At 41.8% G+C, this 23002-nt stretch overlaps 1 protein-coding gene across 1 annotated transcript in view; it reads right to left on the bottom strand.

Annotated features, from left to right (window-relative positions):
* The window catches only part of LOC133445697 (kinesin heavy chain-like), a 62046-nt gene that overhangs the window by 29232 nt on the left and 9812 nt on the right, over positions 1-23002 (bottom strand). Inside the window, exons 2-15 of the mRNA XM_061723056.1 lie at positions 22493-22580; positions 18804-18877; positions 14107-14211; positions 12124-12172; positions 11387-11442; positions 11217-11304; positions 9690-9814; positions 9464-9568; positions 8620-8768; positions 7731-7879; positions 3790-3956; positions 3352-3420; positions 1941-2147; positions 556-702 (exon numbers count right to left, since the gene is read on the bottom strand). Of these exons, the coding sequence (XP_061579040.1) occupies positions 556-702; positions 1941-2147; positions 3352-3420; positions 3790-3956; positions 7731-7879; positions 8620-8768; positions 9464-9568; positions 9690-9814; positions 11217-11304; positions 11387-11442; positions 12124-12172; positions 14107-14211; positions 18804-18877; positions 22493-22580 (1578 nt within the window). The remainder of the gene's footprint in view (positions 1-555; positions 703-1940; positions 2148-3351; positions 3421-3789; positions 3957-7730; positions 7880-8619; positions 8769-9463; positions 9569-9689; positions 9815-11216; positions 11305-11386; positions 11443-12123; positions 12173-14106; positions 14212-18803; positions 18878-22492; positions 22581-23002) is intronic.

The raw sequence follows: 23002 nt of genomic DNA, 5'->3' as shown, positions 1-23002 counted from the left end.
ACTTGGTCCGACTTCAAGACAGGATTTGTTGTAGAAATTAAAGTGATGAAGACACCGAACTTTATGATTTGACCGTTTAACGTTAGCTACCCAAAAATCCAACATTACCTGATACAAAATGAGAACCGCAAATCCACGTTTCGGTGTCTGGAATCCAGTTGTTTCTGTGAATTGCAGCGATCCATTTGTCTCTCTTAAGCTTATTTTTCGTCAGTCTGTAAAACGATAACTCTGATTTCTTGCTAAATCTATGAGTACAGTTGCTCAAACTGAAAGTTTACGCTGCCACTCACTTCCCTCTATACTGTATAGGCCTATGTATTGTGCATATGGTTTTGTGAATTATTCTTTTTTATTTTTTCTTGTTTTTAGGAGGGGGGAGTCGCTTATAAGCCCTTCAGGTTTTTATGACCTCTCCTGCACAATCTTTTCTTAACTTTTTTCCTCTGTGTAATGTTACTTTTTTAGGAGTGCAAACAATAAAACACAACAAAACCAACATGTGACATGTATTGAAGCCCTAGCAGGAGTGTGAGAGTAGAAGAGAAGCCTCACAGCTTTGAGCTCGGTGGTCCCCAGGATGCTGCCGATGTCGCTGAGGTCTCTGAGCAGCAGGGCCAGGATGTCTGCAGACCTCCTCCTGTGGTGGGAGCTGAGCTCCTGCAGGGAGGACAGCTCCCTCTCAGACACCTCCAGCAGGGCCTGCAGGCACAGGACAAGCTGAGAACCAACACACACACACAACCAAACTCTGCACTTCTGCCTTTCTCAATCAATCAATCAATCAATCAATCATTTATTTTAACTCACGACCATGATCACATGTACGGAACAGTATTAGGGCCAGGCAAGAGAAAAATAAAAATAATATTTTAGAGGAGGAAGATTTTTTTTTCATTATGCACTTCGAAAAAAAAGTCGGAATTTCGAGAATAAAGTAAAGAGAAGAAGACTTTTTTCTCGAAATTGTACTTCAACATTAATACGGAAGAGTATTAGGCCCATGCAGGAGAAAAAATATTTGAGAGAGGAAGATTTTTTTTTTTCATTATGCACTTCGAGAAAAAAGTCGAAATGTCGAGAAAAAAAAGTCGAAATTTCGTGAATAAAGTTGAAATACAATTTTGTGAATAAAGTCGAAATTGTACTTTAACTTTATTCTCGACATTTCGACTTTTTTCTCAAAGTGCATAATGAAAAAAAAATCTTCCCCTCTCAAATGTTTTTTCTCCTGCCTGGCCCTAATACTCTTCCGTACACATGGTATGGAGCACAAAAACACAAACATTTGTACATTTGTAACAAGTGGCAGGCTGTACATTTTCAACTAAAATACTCAATTTCGGCAAAGAAAAAAAATAAAAATCATTTAAACAGAGGAAGGACATTCTTCAAAAAAGGTGCCTAATTTATAAATAACATTTAACTTATTAGATTGAAGTAACAAAATCAATTTAAACATAGATGGTCGGTTTGTATAATACTTTGGTAAATATTTTTGTCTGAGATTCATGATATTTGCATTTTTACATTCAAACAAAATATGAAACTCACCTCCAATACGGTTGATGTTACAGAGTTACAGAATCTCTGACCTCTATCCAGACCTTTATAATAATAATAATAATAATAATAATAATAATAATAATAATAATAATAATAATAATAATAATAATAATAACCTTTATACCTTCCAGTGACTTTTGGTATTATACTGTTATTCATCCTAAAATTACAAATGGCCTGTCTATACTTTTGATTTTGACATAATAAGTACTGTTCTAGGTTAAGCTCTTGCTTAATCTCTACATAAATATCACATGATGTTCATCCTATAGAGTTCACTTTGCCATTTTTGCAGGAATTGATCTTTCAACCTTTGCTCAACATTTAGTTTTAGTCAATGTTATTCCATGTTTTGAGAGAGCTGTGCAACTCACGCTTTTCTGCGCCAGCTCCTCGTTGAGCTGCTGGCTGCAGCGGTTCTTGTTCTCCACCTCCTGGCTCTTGTGGTCGTAGTTGACGGCCAGCTCCTCCAGCGCCTGCAGCACCTCCTTCACCTCCTCCTTGGCCGCGTCGCTGTCCCTCTGCAGGCGGGAGAACTCCTCCTGCAGCCGCTCGTAGTCCTGCCGGCCGGACGCCAGCAGCTGCACGGACACCACAGCAGGGTTATTTATCCTTTATTTAGTTTATTGTTTATGGTTGGCTTTATCTTCAACAAATCACCATCAAATTAAAAGCGTCAAAATATTAAAAACAACAATTTAACAGTCTCATCCAGAAATAAAGAACAACAGTAAAATAATGTGTTGGAGAGGGAACAGGAGGAAACTTATTTAGTCCTGTCCCTTCCTCACTATATCATAGCATATGCCATAGAAAATATAACACTTAAAGATTAAAATAAAATAAGAAAAGAAAGACAAGACAAAATAATAACAAAAAATAAATAAACAAACAAACAAACAATTAATAAACAAAGATCAATGCATAATTAAACTAGCCTCCTACAATATCCTAAACTCAAAAACGTAATTTCCAGTCACACATCATATATGATGGATCACATAAGGAACAGAATAATAAAATAAATATCTTGTATAAACTGTATAGAGTATAGAGTATAGTATAGAGTTAGGGCTTTGTTTGATTTCTTCATCAAGACCAGGGGTCAGCAACCCAACATGTTTTAGAGCCATATTGGACCAAAAACCGAAAAACAAATATGTCTGGAGCCGCAAAAAAATGAAAAGTCTTGTATCAGAATTAGAGAAGATTTTTGTTTTCATTATGCACTTCGAGAAAAAGTCGAAATGTCGCTAAAAAAGTTGAAATGTTGAGAAAAAAGTTGAAATATCGAGATTAAAAAGGAAAGCAAAATGGAAAAAAAGAGAAAAAGAGGAAAAAAAGAAGAAAAAAAGGAAAAAATTTGAAGAAAGAAAAAAATAAAAAAAAAGGAAAAAAGAAAAAAAAAGAAGAAAAAAAGGAAAAAAAAGTTCCAGGAGCCACTAGGGCGGCGCTAAAGAGCCGCAAGCGGCTCTAGAGCCGCCGGTTGCCGACCCCTGATCAAGACCATTCCACAAAGTTCCCCCACAGACTGATAAGCACATGCTTTGTTCTAAGCAGTACGTACACACGGTTGTTTAAAATTTAGATTCCCTCTTAGATGATATTTTCCTTCTTTATCTTGAAACATTTTTTGAACGTTTTCAGGCAGTGCATTAGTTGTTGCTTTGAACATTATTATTGCTGTTCTAATTTTCACTAAGTCCATAAATGTCTAAATCTGACACAGTGTCAGGACACGGAGGAGCCGTGAGACTGGCAGTGGCTGCGTCAGGTCAGACTCACCTCATCCTGCTCAACCAGCTGAATATTCAGCGTCTCAGACGTCTGACTGTGCTGATTGATTTCATCATCCTGAAAAAGAAACCAGATGGAAGTTTCACACATGTGACACCGTCCAGTCCCCGGATGGGTCAGCTGATGACACGTGGAGCACAGCTGGGGTCTGCTCACACTGCAAAAACTCAAAATCTAGAATATTTGCACAAGGAATTAATATGAGAATCGATTTAGAATTGGAAAATGGATTTTTTCAACACAAACCTGGTCCTCCTTAACAGTGGTGGTGTCCCAGTACAAGGAGGAAAATGTTGAAATTAATCATCATAGTATTCCAGGTACCCAGGAACTAGAGTTTACTGGAGTTTATTATGACGCCCAGTGGAAGGTATCGTTAAATATTTCCATTTAAAGGTGCGGTAAGGTGACCCGTGCGGGCCTCACCTTGTCGTCCAGCTGCTGGTACAGTTCAGTGATGAGAGTCTCGTACTGCGTCTTCTCCCCGTCAGACAGAGGGACGGCCGGCGGGGCCGCGCTGTCCGGCGCCGTCGGCACGGCGCTGCTCTTGCTGCTCTTGTTGCTCTGCTGCTCGGCCACGGGTACAGCCTCTCCTACACAGGTGGAGAACAGACAACAGCAGCACCAACTTTATTACCTGTGGGCAGTTCTAAAAAACACAACAGAACATCTCCAATTAAGCTGGGCATACACTGTGCGATATTTTAAATGGTTTGATTCAGCCGCATCTCAAACTGCACGACTAGATCGCTGAGTTCAAAAGTTCACAGCCCACAATTTATGGTCTCATACTGTACGAGCCGATGCTCTGATGCTCCGTCTGCTCACACTGAATATACGTTCATAATCCTCACGTCGAAAAAGAAGTGGAAGAGGAGGAACCCCGAAGTGGGAGACACCGAAGATGCTCAGCAAAAACAAACACGCTGCCTGAAGCCTGAATTATGGTTCTGCGTTAAATCGGCGGCGTAGGCTCTGCGTTGGTGTAACACGGAACCATACAGGACTGTCTCAGAAAATTTGAATATTGTGATAAAGTCCTTTATTTTCTGTAATGCAAAAATGTCATACATTCTGGATTCATTACAAATCAACTGAAATATTACAAGCCTTTTATTATTTTAATATTGCTGATCATGGCTTACAGCCAGGGGTTAATTTGTGCCGGATCCTGCCGGAACAGGATCCGGCACCTCTCGATTTTGGCCTCCCTGTGTTCCGGGACTTATTTGGGCAGATCCGGCACCTCTCGTATATATATAAAACAATAATAATATAAAAAATAATTATATGCATAAATTCATTTACAGAACAAATCCCAAGAATTTCATGTTGTTTATAAAGATTTAACGTCATTTGAGTCGGAGATTTGTTAATGCTATGAAAAGATGGGCCAGCAAACCACGCCCCTGACCAAAAAAACTTTGGAAATTTGCTGGATCTGGGGAGCAAGCAGGGAGCAACGCAAACATGTCAAAAAGACAGCTGAATTTACTGTCTTTTTCAAAAAGAAGGAAGAGTTGCATGATTCTTCTTCTTCAACAAGCGGCGATGAGGGCAGCTGCAGCACAATCAATGTGGTCCTTGCGCCGCGGACACATACACATGAATGGATTTGTGTCGGTTGCTGTGTGGATTATGTTCTCACTACAAATAAAAAAACAGGCTGAAGCCCCCCCAAATTTGATCTCAGCCCCCCCAAAATTAAGAGGACAATTTTCCCTTTCCAACGATACCAATATTGTGTTTGTACAATTTAAAACTGCGTTATTTTGGGGCTGATGCAGCCGCGTCTCTGCCTGCAGTCACTGCACTGTGTCCAGCAATGTCCCGCCCACAGCTCCATCTGATTGGTTACACACAGAGACAGGCACGGGAAACAGCCAATCAGCGATGAAGGCTGTGCATGCTGTGCGCTCACACAAACAGAGGGGATAATAAATTTAGCCGGGTAGAGAAGCTCCGGAGAGGATATGTTTCCAAGGTAAATTAAGGCAGCAGACACCCTATTATTGTTATTCTAGCTTTCCAAAGAGCACCAGATTGATGCATTTAAATGCATTATGCTCAAAAAAAAAATTCCCGGGGGGGAACGCATCCCCCCCCCCCCACACCCCCCCCCCCCCCCGTGAGGCATTAATCTCTCATCGTGAGGTGTTAATCTCTCGTCGTGAGGCGTTAATCTCTCGTCGTGAGGCGTTAATCTCTCGTCGTGAGGCGTTACTCTCTCGTCGTGAGGTGTTACTCTCTCGTCGTGAGGCGTTAATCTCTCGTCGTGAGGCGTTAATCTCTCGTCGTGAGGTGTTAATCTCTCGTCGTGAGGTGTTAATCTCTCGTCGTGAGGCGTTAATCTCTCGTCGTGAGGCGTTAATCTCTCGTCGTATGGTGTTAATCTCTCGTCGTGAGGCGTTAATCTCTCGTCGTGAGGCGTTAATCTCTCGTCGTGAGGCGTTAATCTCTCGTCGTGAGGCGTTACTCTCTCGTCGTGAGGTGTTACTCTCTCGTCGTGAGGTGTTAATCTCTCGTCGTGAGGTGTTAATCTCTCGTCGTGAGGCGTTAATCTCTCGTCGTGAGGTGTTAATCTCTCGTCGTGAGGTGTTAATCTCTCGTCGTGAGGTGTTACTCTCTCGTCGTGAGGTGTTACTCTCTCGTCGTGAGGTGTTACTCTCTCGTCGTGAGGTGTTACTCTCTCGTCGTGAGGTGTTACTCTCTCGTCGTGAGGTGTTACTCTCTCGTCGTGAGGTGTTACTCTCTCGTCGTGAGGTGTTACTCTCTCGTCGTGAGGTGTTACTCTCTCGTCGTGAGGTGTTACTCTCTCGTCGTGAGGTGTTACTCTCTCGTCGTGAGGTGTTAATCTCTCGTCGTATGGTGTTAATCTCTCGTCGTGAGGTGTTAATCTCTCGTCGTGAGGTGTTAATCTCTCGTCGTATGGTGTTAATCTCTCGTCGTGAGGTGTTAATCTCTCGTCGTATGGTGTTAATCTCTCGTCGTGAGGTGTTAATCTCTCGTCGTGAGGTGTTACTCTCTCGTCGTATGGTGTTAATCTCTCGTCGTGAGGTGTTAATCTCTCGTCGTGAGGTGTTAATCTCTCGTCGTATGGTGTTAATCTCTCGTCGTGAGGTGTTAATCTCTCGTCGTGAGGTGTTAATCTCTCGTCGTGAGGTGTTAATCTCTCGTCGTGAGGTGTTAATCTCTCGTCGTGAGGTGTTACTCTCTCGTCGTATGGTGTTAATCTCTCGTCGTGAGGTGTTAATCTCTCGTCGTGAGGTGTTAATCTCTCGTCGTGAGGTGTTACTCTCTCGTCGTGAGGTGTTAATCTCTCGTCGTGAGGTGTTACTCTCTCGTCGTATGGTGTTAATCTCTCGTCGTGAGGTGTTAATCTCTCGTCGTGAGGTGTTACTCTCTCGTCGTGAGGTGTTAATCTCTCGTCGTGAGGTGTTAATCTCTCGTCGTGAGGTGTTACTCTCTCGTCGTGAGGTGTTAATCTCTCGTCGTGAGGTGTTACTCTCTCGTCGTATGGTGTTAATCTCTCGTCGTGAGGTGTTAATCTCTCGTCGTGAGGTGTTAATCTCTCGTCGTGAGGTGTTAATCTCTCGTCGTGAGGTGTTAATCTCTCGTCGTGAGGTGTTACTCTCTAGTCGTGAGGTGTTAATCTCTCGTCGTGAGGTGTTACTCTCTAGTCGTGAGGTGTTACTCTCTAGTCGTGAGGTGTTACTCTCTCGTCGTGAGGTGTTAATCTCTCGTCGTGAGGTGTTACTCTCTCGTCGTGAGGTGTTAATCTCTCGTCGTGAGGTGTTAATCTCTCGTCGTGAGGTGTTAATCTCTCGTCGTGAGGTGTTACTCTCTCGTCGTGAGGTGTTAATCTCTCGTCGTGAGGTGTTACTCTCTAGTCGTGAGGTGTTACTCTCTCGTCGTGAGGTGTTAATCTCTCGTCGTTACCCCACGTTTACTGCACGAGGCACGACCAACGATTGGGTCGAAATCCGGCCCGATCCAAAAAATAGTCGCACGACTGGAAAATCGGTTCAAATTCGGCACAGAGCAGCTCTGCTAGTCCTCAATTCAGCTCTACTAGTCCTCAATTTAGGTCTGCTAGTCCTCAATTCAGCTCTACTAGTCCTCAATTTAGCTCTGCTAGTCCTCAATTCAGCTCTGCTAGTCCTCAATTCAGCTCTACTAGTCCTCAATTTAGCTCTGCTAGTCCTCAATTCAGCTCTGCTAGTCCTCAATTCAGCTCTGATAGTCCTCAATTCAGCTCTGGCAGCACTCGCTTTGCCCATTGGTTCATTAAAAACACTTGAAATAAGAATAGCAGCATGAGGAATGGAAGGCTCCACAGAGACTCTTCTATACTGTATGATTCTAACCTTTCCTCCAGCGCTTCAACTCGCTCTCCAGTTTTTGGATGGTGACGGTCATACTCCTGTTCTTCTCTTTCTCCTTTTCATATTTCTTCTTCCACTCCTCAGCGGTGAGCTCCAGGTTCACAGACACTGTGTTCTTTATGGTTTTAGCTCTGAAAAACACAACAAAACACGTTGTTCAATACACAAAATTCTACTCGTCTTGTTGAACATAAAAGACGCCTCGTTTTGGCTAAAGTTTAACCCGGTTTGGTGTCGTGTGATTGGGTTCAGACAGAACACCCATAACACTCGTGTGTACAGACGAGTGCAGACGTGTTAAAGAGGTAAAGCCACAGATTTGTTTTCTTTGTTGTTGTAATCTGTGCTTTAAATAAATCTGACAGTTTATTATAAAACAGACTGATTTATCGCTTGTGTAGTTGAAAAATACATGAGAACCTTGAAAAAATAATCGCATATTAAATCGCAATCGCAATATTGAGGAAAAAAATCGCAATTAGATTATTTTCAAAAATCGTTCAGCCCTATTCAGTTCTACAATACGATTTCAGTTTCAAACTTATGAACCCTCGTCCTTTTACACTTGGGCCCCCCCATGCAGCATGACACTAAAGCCCACTAACACCGCTAGGTTGTTCACTGTTCAAACCTTCTGTATATAGATATATTGATGATGAGGAGGAAACAAGGTGCAGCAGAGATCAGGGAGCATTGGATGATGAAATGGATGGAAATAATTGTGTGTTGTCTGCCAGTGGTGTTTACCTTTATTTTGAAACAATATAAATGTGAACTATTTAAGAAAAATGTTTTACTTTCACATTTTTCATTAGTGTCAGATTATTTATGTCAGAGTATTTATTCAGTGCTGGTGCTGAGTCCCTCGTACCTCTGGCCGAACATGAGCGTGGTCTTGGTCTCGGCCTCGTTGTAAGACGACGGCGAGCAGCAGATGATGGTGGTGGTTCTGCAGTTTCCTCCCAGCGAGTCCTGTAGAATCCGGGTCATCTTGCTGTCTCTGTACGGGACGTGGGTTTTCTAGTAACACACACAGGACACACTCACTGGTCAGTGCTTTCAGCCTCAGCCCCTGAAAACAGGTTGAAGTTGTTACGGTTTTGGTAGTTTCCTGTTTCATTTTGAAGCCCGTGTCTTTGTGTTTCAGTTCTGGTTTGACCTTCCTGTTTCTCATCTGCCCTGATCGTCTGCACTTGTGTCTCATTAACCCTTCTGTATATCTGGTCTGTCTTTCCCCTGCTCCCTGCTGGTACGGACTGTTGGTTCCTCCGTGTTTTCAGCTCAGGATTTTGTACTTTGTAACGTTCATGTTCGGGTGTTTTTGCCATCCTGCTCAGCAGCGCTTTTTGTTAATAAATCATTGTTTTTTCTGGAACTCCTGCCTCCTGCTCTCCTACATCTGGGTCTGACCAACCTAGCCATGTCACAACATATGTGGTCTCAGGTTCACAGGAAGTGTTTTCTCTCTCTAATGAAGACTTCCTTGTTGCATCTGATTCCATCTTCTCATGAAGTTAGAAAAGACCTGGAGGTAAGTTCTGGGTTCTGCTGAACCAAAGCTCTGTAGCTTGATTATCGGATTATCAGAACCAGAATGAGAGAGTTTAAACTGCACATACTGATTCCCAGTCTGCATTTAAAACCCAGTCTGGTCTCACATGGAATTCCTGAAATAATCTAAACTACCAAGAGGACATTATGTGTTGGACACTCACCGTTCCTTCACTCAGAGCAGCGATGACGTTCCCCAGAGCAGATAAAGACTTGTTGATGTTCTTGGCTTCATCCAGTACGGAACCTTCTGCTCCCGTCTTACTCACCTGTAAAAGGGGAAAAGAACCCAGGAGAGGGATGATGAGTAAAGGTCTGTCCTCGAGTTTTTAAACAGAGAATGTTGAGTGACGTGAAGGAAGAGAAGAGGTGAGGAAGAACGGGTGAGACCTTCTCGCTGCCGGCCAGGTCCACCAGGTAAAGTTTCCCAGACAGTTTCAGCTCAGTCTCCATGTTTTCCTGCTTGATGTTGATGAGGAAGATGCTGTGGCTGCGAGAGCTGTGTTCATTCATGTCTGCAGGAAGAACACAAGGTTTGTGAGAGGGGGAGCAGAGGACAGGGGGAGGAACCAGGTGAGTGAGGAGATCAGGAGCCTCTTCATCCTGACAGCCACAGCAGGAACATCCTCCCCCCTCTCAGAGCAGCTCTGTCCTGAGGGAGGAAACACTGAGCTTTCAGCAATACATATCAGCACAGATGGTTAAATCAGGGCTCAGCAACCGGCGGCTCCAGAGCGCTTTAGCGCTTCCCTAGTGGCTCCTGGAGCTTTTTCAAAAATGTTTAACCTTTTTTCTTCCTTTTTTCTTTTTTTTCCTTCTTTTTTTTTCTTGTCTTTTTCTTTTTTGTTTTCCTTTTTAATCTCGACATTTCAACTTTTTTCTCGAAATTTGGACTTTTTTCTCTCGACATTTCGACTCTTTTCTCAACATTTCGACTTTTTTCTCGAGATTGTACTTCGACATTAATTTCGACATTTCGACTTTTTTCTCTCAACATTTCGACTTTTTTCTCTCAACATTTCAACTTTTTTCTTGTCATTTCGACTTTTTTCTCAATATTTCGACTTCTTTTTTTCGACATTTCGACTTTTTTCTCGAAATTTGGACTTTTTTCTCTCAACATTTCAACTTTTTTCTCAACATTTCATTTTTTTTCTCGAGATTGTACTTCAACATTAATCTCGACATTTCGACTTTTTTCTCAAAATTTCGACTTTTTTCTCGAAATTTGGACTTTTTTCTCTCGACATTTCGACTTTTTTCTCAACATTTCGACTTTTTTCTCAAGATTGTACTTCCACATTAATTTCGACATTTCGACTTTTTTCTCTCAACATTTCATCTTTTTTCTCGTCATTTCGACACTTTTCTCAACATTTCGACTTTTTTTCTCGAGATTGTACTTCAACATTAATCTCGACATTTCGACTTTTTTCTCAACATTTCGACTTTTTTTTCGACATTTCCACTTTTTCTCGAAGTGCAGAATGAAAAAAAAATCTTCCCCCAGTTATAACGAATATAGATACATGCAGCATGTGTTGCCGTCATTCTGAGGCTTATAACATGTTTGTTTTTTGTGTTTTTGGTCCAATATGGCTCTTTCAACATTTTGGGTTGCCGACCCCTGTCCTAACCAAATAGTGCAACTAACTAGCCTGACTAAACAAAGCAGCTAAGGTTGATGGTCTCCGTTGCCCTTGACAACGTACTGATGAAAAAACTCCTCACTGAATATCTCCTGAACAACAACCACCTCACAATGAAGACCAAAGACACAGCAGACATGAAGTTCTCTGTATTTCAGGACTGGAGGACTTGATTTGTAGTAGCAGAACTAACCGTTCTGGTGGATGTACATCAGTAATACTTTCTGTAGAATCCAGAGAATAAAACAAGCACTTCATTCAGACTCACTGGTGACGGCCACGTGTCTGTTGGCCTTTCCTTCGTCAATGACGTCCATCACCTCGTCAGGACTGGACACAAAGCGCTCGGTACAGCCCTGGTGGGGAACGGGAGACACGTCAACCTGGTACCAGTACAGTCAGACTGGGACCGTGCTGGTTCCTGGGGATGGGACTTACCTTGACAAAAGGGACACGGTTTTTGTCCTCGTGAACAGCCAGGTTGGTCTTTGACACTGAAACAGAAGTGTCGAAAGCATATGATAATTATCTTTCAGGTTTGATTCTCAGACAAATGGAAATTCAGAGACTTTTATGGAAACACATTATATAAATTAGACAACGGTTGCTTAATGTTTTAGGACTGAGACCTGTTGTATGCTTATTTAGATTTTCAGTCACCAAGGCGGTGGTAATCCTCAAACGGTTAAGTCCAGGCAACTGGACTTACTTTGCTTGGGGAAAAGGAAGAAAAGGAACCAGGAAAAAGGAAGTCCAGTTGTAACTGAAGTCTTTGAGGATGACTGAGAGACTTCCCAGTTGCTCCCGGTTCAGGCCAGTGCCGTTTGTTGTATGGCAGCTCCGCAGAGAACCGGTGTGTGAATGTGTGAATGTGTGTGTGGGTGAATGTCTACAGTGTAAAATGCTTTGGGGCTGTAGAGTACAACTGGAAAGTGCCATACAAGTGTAAGCCATTTACCATTTAAGTTATACTGGACAGTTCTGTTACAGTTTCTTATCAATGTATTGATTTTCCGTTCATTTTTAGGGCAGATCTGAAATCATTCAACTTTGGTAACATAAAACTACGGAAGAGTAAATCTTCCCCTCTCAAAGATTATGAGCAGTTAGCAACACATTTTCTTGTGACGTTCAGTTTTATCCCAATTGTAAACATTGAACGTGAAGTGTCTCACCATCCAATAAGTCTCTGATTTTATCCAAATAGATTTCAAAATAAGAGACCTGCAAACACAGAGACAAAGATACCATGAGCTGACAGAAGGAAATTGCTGGAAGACAGAATGCACACAGAATCCAGCAGTGCTTGGGCGTTTTTAATCATACTAAATCTAAAAAAAAAGGTAAAAAACCTGAATTCTGAACTGTGATCTTGTCATGAAACTCGTTGTAAACAGATGAACAGATGTGTTGATAGTTGTCACACTCATTCTCGTGTGTTAGTGGCAATAAGGTTTCAACAGAATGCTGTGATGCAGTTTATGAATAGAAACAGCAGGTGTACAAGGAGCAGATGGAGAACAGGTGGTCAAGGAACGCATCACTGGTTTCTAATGTTCGCAGGAGAGCTGAGTGAAACACCGACCCCGTGTCAGATTAGCTATTTACTGATCAGAATGAAGTGACTGATCAGCTCATTGATTGTGTTTCTACTGTACAGAGGGAATGAGCATGACGTCACAGATGCGACTTCACAGCGGGTTACGCCCACTGAGTGTCAGAAAGACTGAGTGTCAGAAAGACTGAGTGTCAGAAAGACTGAGTGTCAGAAAGACTGAGTGGCAGCGTAAACTTTCAGTTTGAGCAACTGGAAAACATCTAAAATGGGAAAGAGCTGTTGTGCGATCGACTGTACTCATAGATTTAACAAGAAATCAGAGTTATCGTTTTACAGACTGCTGAAAAATAAGCTTAAGAGAGACAAATGGATCGCTGCAATTCTCAGAAACAACTGGATTCCAGGCACCAAACGTGGATTTGTGGTTCCCATTTTGTATCAGGTAATGTTGGATTTTTGGGTAGCTAACGTTAAACGGTCAAATCATAAAGTTCGGTGTCCTCATCACTTTAATTTCTACAACAAATCCTGCCTTGAAGTCGGACCAAGCATAAAGACTTTTGTAAGCCTTCAAGCTTTGCTTCGTGTATTTCCCCAGCGTAGAAATTAAGTACATATAAATATCAGGAAACTGGATTCGTGGCCAAATATTAATGTCCATGGACCACTGGTTCTTGGTAACTGTACCAAATATTAATGTCCATGGACCACTGGTTCTTGGGGTAACTGTACCAAATATTAATGTCCATGGACCACTGGTTCTTGGTAACTGTACCAAATATTAATGTCCATGGACCACTGGTTCTTGGTAACTGTACCAAATATTAATGTCCATGGACCACTGGTTCTTGGGGTAACTGTACCAAATATTAATGTCCATGGACCACTGGTTCTTGGTAACTGTACCAAATATTAATGTCCATGGACCACTGGTTCTTGGTAACTGTACCAAATATTAATGTCCATGGACCACTGGTTCTTGGTAACTGTACCAAATATTAATGTCCATGGACCACTGGTTCTTGGTAACTGTACCAAATATTAATGTCCATGGACCACTGGTTCTTGGTAACTGTACCAAATATTAATGTCCATGGACCACTGGTTCTTGGGGTAACTGTACGGGTCACTGTCAAGTCCAACTGACGCTAATTTAAGCTGATAATCAGCTGTTATCCCGTCTTCTCCACTAGTTGCAGCTGTTTTTACCACAGTGCAGTGCCAGTAAGTGGTCCAGTGGGGAAGTGACGTCAATGCAGACCCTCGATTCATGGGATCAGTGAAGTAGAAACACAGAAGTCGCAGAACAGTCAGAGGGGGTAATGGATGAAAACCTGAGTCCAAATGATTCAAATAAAAACAGTGATGTTTACATCTTTGTCCACATGCAACAAAAACAAGTTATCTCTGATATGATTAGTAGCGTGGTCAGAAACATGAATGAATGAATGAATGAATGAATGAATGAATGAATGAATGAATGAATGAATGAATGAATGAATGAATGAATGAATGAATGGTTTATTTCGGACAGAATACATTGAGACATTTACATGTTCATTTCACAAATAAACTAAAATGTAAATAGAAATGACATCACCTTGATGTGGAACTCCAGGTTCTCGTCCATGGAGTAAATGTGGTCAAAGATGTCTGTGGCAATGCGAGGGATGATCCCCATGTAACGGGGGTCATGCAGGTTCCCCTGAAGAATAACACAATATTACAAACAAGATCACATATGCACACACACACACACACACACACACACATGAACGTCACAGGGCAACCATCCAATCACGTAAGTAAGAAAAGTTGCTGTTTCTTGAGTGACTGCTGGGTCGAAAAGTGAGTCAATCTCTGACTCCCATGTTAAATATATTTACAGCCTGGTCTTCATAAATGTATCATGGAGAATTGGTACAATTATACACAGAACTAGAACATTTCAGGAAATTTTGATATGGGCATGCCCTACTGCCCATTCGTCCCCTCTTGCTGCTTTGGTTTGGGGTTGTAGTGGTTGTGTTCGGGGTGGTTCTATGTCAGTTTGAGGTGTTTACGGTTGTATTGCATTCATTCCTGTGCTCGCTGCAGGGGGTGTGGTTTAGAGTTGTTAATAAACCTTTGGGGATGGGGCCATTTGGCCTGGATTTTGACATAAAATTTCCTTAAATCACAGCTTCATGAAATTTGAATATGTTAAAGTCCACAGCGTGCTGAGTCGGGGAACATTTGTACGATGTCTTTACGATAACCTGTTGCCTAGCAACAAGCGTCCAAAGTCAAATGGAAATGTAAAAAAAACGAAAGGTAAATATCGCAAAAACTGTAATAATTGGCATAATGAGGTTGTACGGTCCGTTATTGCAAATCGGGCCGAGTGTTTGAAAGTTTGAACGATGTCTCTACGATAAAGTTCGGCCGAGCAATAAGCGTCCGAATTTTCGCCTTTTTTTTTTTGCTTTTTGGCATCTACAGTAGCGTTGCCACTGTAACACTTTTGACTGAGAAAAGTAATGCACATCGAGGCACGATGGAGACGCATCCAACGATGTATGGCATGCATGGGTGCACGTTGCGGTTCGGGCCGTATTAACGGACGAAAAAAAAGTGTGGAATAAGAATAATAACTAGAAAATTTCAGGAAATTTTTATATGGGCATGCCCTACCGCCCATTCGTCCCTTCTTGCTGCTTTGGTTTGGGGCTGTAGTGGTTGTGTTCGGGGTGGTTCTATGTCAGTTTGAGGTGTTTTTACGCTTGTATTTCATTCATTCCTGTGCTCCCAATAGTTATTAATGGGGCGCGCTTTTTGGCATCTAGCGTTGCCACGGTAACGCTTTTGACTGAGAATAGTAATGCCCATCGAGGCAAGATGGAGACGCATGTAAAGATGTATGCCATGCATGGGTGCATGTTCCGGTTCAGGCTACGTTAACGGATAGGTTTTTTTTTTCACCATGGTACAAAACCCCATCCGAATGAATGGGGCCATTTGGCCTGGATTTTGACATAAAATTTCCTTAAATCCCAGCTTCATGAAATTTGAGTATGTTGAAGTCCACAGCGTGCCGAGTCAGGGGACATTTGTACGATGTCTCTACGATAACCTGTTGCCTAGCAACAAGAGTCCAAATTCAAACAGAAATTTAAAAAAAAATGAAAGGTCAATATCGCGAAAACTGTAGTAATTAGCATAATGAGGTTGTAGGGTCCGTTAGTGCCAATCGGGCCGAGTGTTTGAAAGTTTCAACAATGTCTCTACGATAAAGTTCGGCCGAGCAATAAGTGTCCAAATTTTCGCCTTTTTTTTTGCTTTTTGGCGTCTAGCGTTGCCACGGTAACACTTTTTACTGAGAAAAGTAATGCCCATCGAGGCACGATGGAGACGCATCCAACGATGTATGCCATGTATGGGTGCATGTTCCGGTTCAGGCTATGTTAACGGATAGGTTTTTTTTTCACCATGGTAAAAAACCCCATCCGAATGAATGGGGCCATGTGGCCTGGATTTTGACATAAAATTTCCTTAAATCCCAGCTTCATGAAATTTGAGTATGTTGAAGTCCACAGCGTGCCGAGTCGGGAAACATTTGTACGATGTCTCTACGATAACATGTTGCCTAGCAACAAGCGTCCAAAGTGAAACGGAAAAAAAAAAAAAAATGAAAGGTCAATATCACAAAAACTGTAATACTTGGCATAATAAGGTTGTACGGTCGGTTAGGGACAATCGGGCCGAGTGTTTGAAAGTTTGAACGATGTCTCTACGATAAAGTTCGGCCGAGCAATAAGCGTCTGAATTTTCGGCTTTTTTTTGCTTTTTGGCAACTAGCGTTGCCACGGTAACCCTTATTACGGAGAAAAGTAATACCCATCGAGGCATGATGGAGACGCATCCAACGATGTATGCCATGCATGGGTGCACGTTCCGGTTCGGGCCGTATTAACGGACGAAAAAAAGAGTGCGGAATAATAATAAGAAAAGGGAAACCTTTTCTAGATACTAATATATCGCCTTCATTTTCATGTTTTTCCTCGTTTTTTCCGGCCGTGTTTTAGTTTTTGGGGATTTTTTTTTTCCACATCCGAGCGGGGTCATGCTGTACACCCGCTGGTGCGCAGTGGGACTTTTGTGACTTTAGCTTGTTAGCAAAATGCTAGCAACATTGCCCTTTGGGCCATTCTGGACGATTGCAATATGGTCATGCCACTACTTGGCATGCCCATAATAAGAAAAGGGAAACCTTTTCTGTATACTAATATATCGCCTTCATTTTTCAGGTTTTCTCGGGCGTGTTTTGTTTTTTGGGGATTTTTTTTTCCACATCACAGCGGGGTCATGCTGTACACCCGCTGGTGTGACGTGGAACTTTTGCGACTTTAGCTTGTTAGCAAAATGCTAGCAACATTGCCCTTTGGGCCATTCTGGACGATTGCAATATGGTCATGCCACTACTTGGCATGCCCGTAATTACCCAACGGCTAGCTGTTATTTTATCACTTTACCTACCTAGTAGTGATGTCCCAATTCGATCACTTGATCAGAAATCGGGGCCAATCATGTGACTTCTGAGTGATAAGGATGGGGTGGAAATGATTGAGGTTTTTTTTTCATTTTTATTTTACCAAATTACATTTACATTTCTGTATTGTCTATCAATACGTTTCACTGTTATAAATTACAGTTTATATTAGGCAGGGAGTAGGCGTAACCTCTAACCTAGAGTTGCAGTTCAGAATTGTCGACTCTTTTCCCCTCTGGGGACTTTTTATTTTTTCAAAAAAGCAACTAGCGTACCTACATGTTTTTCAGGTGTCATTATAGACGTTTGTGGACTCTAACTTGAAGGCTGGTATTGGTCTCCCTGTTCTTAGCGAGTAGCTGATGCTGCTGTGAGAGAAGAAAAGAGGCAGAACACAAGGAAACTCCTGCTTCACTTAAAGGTGGGTCTGTTGTTGAAATAAAACTTTGTAGCACAAACACCTGAGCTGCTGCTCAGACAGGAATCTGTCTCCATCTCTGTCAGGACTGGAGGATTGTGTTTTTCCAGCAGCCCTGATGAACCTGATGAACATTTATTGAACGCCTAGTTAACGTCCTCTGCATTCACCTCTGTTGAAAAAAAGTGGTAAAATGACTAGTTGGTTGTATATAAGCGATAAACTTTAGCCAATATATAATAAATTGTCTATAGTTTGTATCAATTTATGTTGTTAAGAAGTTTGACGATTTTAAATGAGATGAATGTGCATCTGTAAAATGCACACGTGCATGTTTAGCTCTGGTTTCAGACCTGCGAGACCTGCTTGCAGGTTTTTGTGGGGGACTGAAGTCTTTTGATGAGTAATTGTGACTATTTGTGACTTTTTTATTTCAGTTTTAAGTTTTTTTTTAAATATTTATTTATTATTCAGGTTGATTTTTTTTTTTATTTCATTTGACTCATACAGTCAAACTACTTTATCTACCGTACATTTGTTATTATTGATGGGTTGTCAAGTTAAATAGCATGTTGTGATACAGTGATTTTGTAGCAATGACACATTTGGGATGGGGACAGGTGTGGGGGGGGGGCGCCTGGCCTCCAAATAACATTTCGCTTAGGGCCCCAATTTGGTCAGGCCCTGCACTCACCTCTCCACAACCAGATTGCAAATAAACTGGATATCCACCGCTGGCTGAGCGTGCACTGGCCCAATGCCATTGAATAATAAATATCAATCAGTTATATAATTCTAATTAATGCAACTATTACAATAATTATTCAATGGCGTTTCAATGGCTTACAGTCAGGAGTAAGGAGGAGGGTTGGATTTGTGACAAAAAAAAAGATAATTTATAGTTCAATGGGGTTTTCCACTCCCTGTTTATCTCTCTCACGACTTTATTCCTCTCTCCTACAGCATCCACTACAGTTATGTACAGATTGTGAAGCTCTACTGGCGACACCACTAGTGGAAAGGGCAATTAACTGACAATTCATTTCTTTTAAATCGAACATTTCTTATCGACAATTAATAGATAGTCAATAAATGATTACCATCCCTAATTAGCACTCTTTCAAAATGTATATTAATGACAAAAAAAGAGTAAGACCAAGCTGAGAACATGTCCTTTACGAAAAAGAGTCAAACATAAGACAAGGCCACCCATTACAGTTGTTCAGTTGTTCCTTGCGAGTGCAGCAGATATCGCTCTTTAGGCTGTAAAAGCTTCAAACCAGTAGGCTGATTTCAGAGCAGGGGTGTAAGTGATTCAGTTCTTCACAGACACACACATGCACACACTGACCTCCATGGTGTGAGTCTTTCCTGATGAGGTTTGACCATAGGCAAAGATGGTGCCGTTGTATCCTCCCAACACATCTGTGACACACAACGTACAGCAAACACACAAACCACCACGTAAATGACACAAAATGCAACAAACACAACACATTCATATCAGTGATTTATCTGTGATTGATCAGTGATGGATAGGGGTGTAACAATATATCGTGTCACGAAATTTCGGGATACAAAAACGTCACGATACGTGTCGTGGAGGTGACAAACTGTATCGCGATATTGGGTCATTAATATTAATCTATTGTGTTTACTAGTAACGACCACGCCTCGACCCGCGGACCAAAATCTTCCTCCGCTCAGAAGAAACTAGTACCGTTTTGGTCCCGATCACGGGACTCTTGCAGGGTTTTGAGCTTTTACTGATGTAAGGCTGGTGTAGAGTTAAGCCATACCTTATTAAATTAAACCTTTTTGGGGTGGTGAGTAGATAAACACGGGGAAACTTCTGCTGAGTTCCAGTGTACTTTAATGTCCCTCAACAGTGTAGGATTTTAGAACATCAACACAGCACCTAGTGCCGTACTGTGGCGTATCACTCCGCCCAATCTAAAACAGACTAATCACTACAGATAAACTGACTAGTGTCATTATAGTCCCTGATTTACATCAGAATATAAAGAATATATTTATAAAATAATGAACCCGGAATTACCAAAATAACCTTCTTGGAATAAATGTCAATAAATATAGTGTTCAAAAAAAAATAAATAACCTTCTTAACAAAAATAAATCTCCTCTTACACTTAGAAGGTGAGCATGAATCTATCTTTTTTATGATGTAAAATTGTATGTATTTATTTACTTTTATTTATTTATTTAATTTTAGTTGTTACATTTCTGGAAAAGAAAAAAGTCAAATCATACATGAGAGAAACTATTCAGTTTGTGGCAAAATATTTGTACTTGTATAAACTGAAGATGCATAATGCAAACCTGACATTTACTTTTAGTTCAGTTTGTGGAAAATGGTTGTCCTGACTTTCTCTTTAAAACTTAAACAGTTATAAACAAGGACGGATTATCATGACCACGGGCCCTGGACACAAACTCGCTATGGGCCCCTATCTACAATAATATCCTACGTGCACGGTGCATGCCCTCCCCAAGCACTCAGTTTGGTCACACAATGGCACAGAGAATCCACAATCACACCGTGTGATTGTTGATGGCGGAGTGGCGGAGCGTGGGTCTCAGTACCGAGGGGGCGGAGCATTCTCCATGGGCCCTTATGATAGTCATTTTAACGTTCAACAACACCTCATCCTACCCATCAATAACATTTATTCTCACTTTTATTGAGCCAAGCAAGCCTATAGGCCTATGCTGCAGAAAGCAGAGTAAAGTCACAAACTTGTTCAGAAGAACACACACACACACACACACACACACACACACACACGCACGCACGCACGCACACACACACAGGCCTGACAGCTGTCAATCACACGGCGCTGAAAACTCAGTCACGGACTGACTCAGTTCCATCTTTGATTCAGCTTAAATACAAAAAAAAAAACATTACACAATCTATTTAGATAGATATAGACACAGCGGTCTATAACATCATTTCTGAGCTCTATAACAGAGAATAGACTCGGCGGTCTCGTTGACAACAACACAAAGCACATTCAAATAGGCAGGTGGTCAAAGCTACCACACAACATTCTGATAAAGAGATTATTTATGAAGGTTACACTGACTCACCAATGGTAGTTGACTCTTCCATAAAACTTTGTACATGCTTAGTCCTCTTTTAAAGTTTAGCGCCCATCTCCTTCATGGCTGCAAATTTGCCGAGTCGGCAAATTGGTTCTAACTGTTAAGGCTGATTTATGGTTCCGCGTTAAACCAACGCAGAGCCTACGGCGTAGGGTACGCGGCCATGCGCGGAGGCCCTGCGTCGATTTAACGCGGAACCATAAATCAGGCTTTCCAGCCAATCAGCGTTGGCTCACGGCCCTGATGCGTTCAGGACAGCTGTAAAGTAGGAATTAGCCTACACTGGCCGCAAAATGCACATTTTATCGTAATTATAGCCTACAATTTACGATTATATATGAACGTATCACACAAAACGGGGCCCTATCATTGGGCCCTATGAGTTTGTAAATTTATTTTAATTTACACATAAAAAAAAAAAAAAAAAATGTTTGAAAGCCGAGGGCCCCCATTTGCTCCAGGGCCCTGGGCACACGCCCACTTTGCCCATGCGGTAATCCGTCTATGGTTATAAAGCATTACAAACTGTAACAATAAGGCAAACGTACAATATTGTTTTGTATTTTATGTCTTTCAAATAAAAGACCATTTTTTCCAGTCATATGTTCCTCATTCAAGGTTGTTAAAAGGAACCCTGCATATTAAGACATGTAGGTCTTAAAAGATAAATGTTGGTATCAATTATAACAATGTGATATAAAAAACCTTGTTGATGTCTTCGTTTTTATAAAATTTGAAAATATAATTTAACATAGGTCGCCATTGTTTTTTACATTCTGGGTAGTACGTCACACGGTGGCACCTGCTGGCCCCCGTCCACTGTTCTGACACCCAGAAACGGATGAAAACACAGCTAAACAGATGACGGCGCACCAGAAACACAGATGAAAACACAGCTGAACATTAAGGTGACGGCGCACCTACAAAAAAGTAAAATAAAATTAAAAAAAAGTGCAGCCCCATACAGCATGAACTATAAAAACACCATAAAACTCAGATAGACTAACAGACCACACGTTTCAACTAGCAGATAACCGATGCTACAATAAAAACCCCAGCCAGATCTGGCATCATTAAATTAAATAAAGATGTTCTTGCCTATTTGACGCGAAGTCTGCACCTCCCGTTTCATCAAAGTCCCGGGCCAGTCCCCTTAGCCTCTGGTCTGTCATCACCCAGCACCGAGGCCGGTTTTAGGGGGGAGAGGGGGGGGCTATGCCCACTCAAACGTGCATATTTCCCACCGGCGTCTCCATCCCGGCGGCGGTAGCGAGAGCGGAGAGCGGAGAGCGGGTGGCGGAGCGCTGCGGGCTGTAGAGCCCCGGCTACGCAGGCTACGCCGTAGGCTACGCCGTCTACGCAGGAGCCTAATGCACTGGTAAGATGCGCACAACATTGATCATTTTTGCAGATCTCCCGTGCATCACAGAACTTTGATCCAGTTTGCCTGAACCGAGACGTCTTATGGGCTCCCTCGTCAGCCTCCACGGCCGGGAGATGCTGCTCATCTATGTTTTAGATACCTGTCCCAGTTAAACTAATGGGGCTTATCTTCCCAGAGCCACCGTCGTACGTCATCGCCCCCAGAATACATTGCGCAGGTAAAACATGGCGCCTCCCGCAGGTCAAAATATGTAATAAACATTGTAGATTTTTAAAGCAATTGGATTATTTTATGTGTTTCTAACAACATATTTTAGTATAAGAGAACAATTGTGGCTAATTAGGGACTACATGTCTTAATATGCAGGGTTCCCTTTAAATAAAATACTGCTATAATATCGTATCGTTATCGTGACCTCAATATCGTGTATCGTACCGTATCGTGAAATTAGTGTATCGTTACACCCCTTGTGATGGATCAGTGGTGTCAGACTGTGTGGTGGATCTTCTTGTAGACTGAGAGGAACAAACCTTTGACGATCTGCTTTGCGCAAGTTTCGTACACCTGCACCTGTTCCGAGTTTGGAAGAAGGACTTTGTCAAACACGTACGGCTTCCCCTGAAACACAAGAAATACATCGTCAGCATACACTTTCACTCCAGGTATAAAAGCACAGAGAGACAGAGAGATAGAGAGATAGAGGGGGAGTCTGTCAAATGAGAATCCAGAAGATTACTCAGTATCATGTATGCCAAGTATAGGGACTGAAGTAGTTCACAGTTGATGTAGTTTGGTCTTTGTGCTTTTGAAACAGCAGTATATACTTATGTACTTGATGACCTCTTAGTTTAGCTAGCAGGCTCTGCCAAAAGTGTTGAGAATCATTACTACATATGTATTTTTTCGATGGGTCTTATGCTTTTGTATTTCAGCGTTTTATAAGTAAAGGTGGATAGAGGCCGAAATTAAATGGAAATTCTTAAATAAAGTCTTTCTTGATTACCATTAACCACAATTTTCATGTCAGATATTTTCACATG

This window comes from Cololabis saira, chromosome 6 (assembly GCF_033807715.1).
Source record: "Cololabis saira isolate AMF1-May2022 chromosome 6, fColSai1.1, whole genome shotgun sequence".
Lineage (NCBI taxonomy): Eukaryota > Metazoa > Chordata > Actinopteri > Beloniformes > Belonidae > Cololabis > Cololabis saira.
Note: the sequence above shows the minus strand (reverse complement) of the source record. Positions and strands in the feature narration are given on the sequence as shown.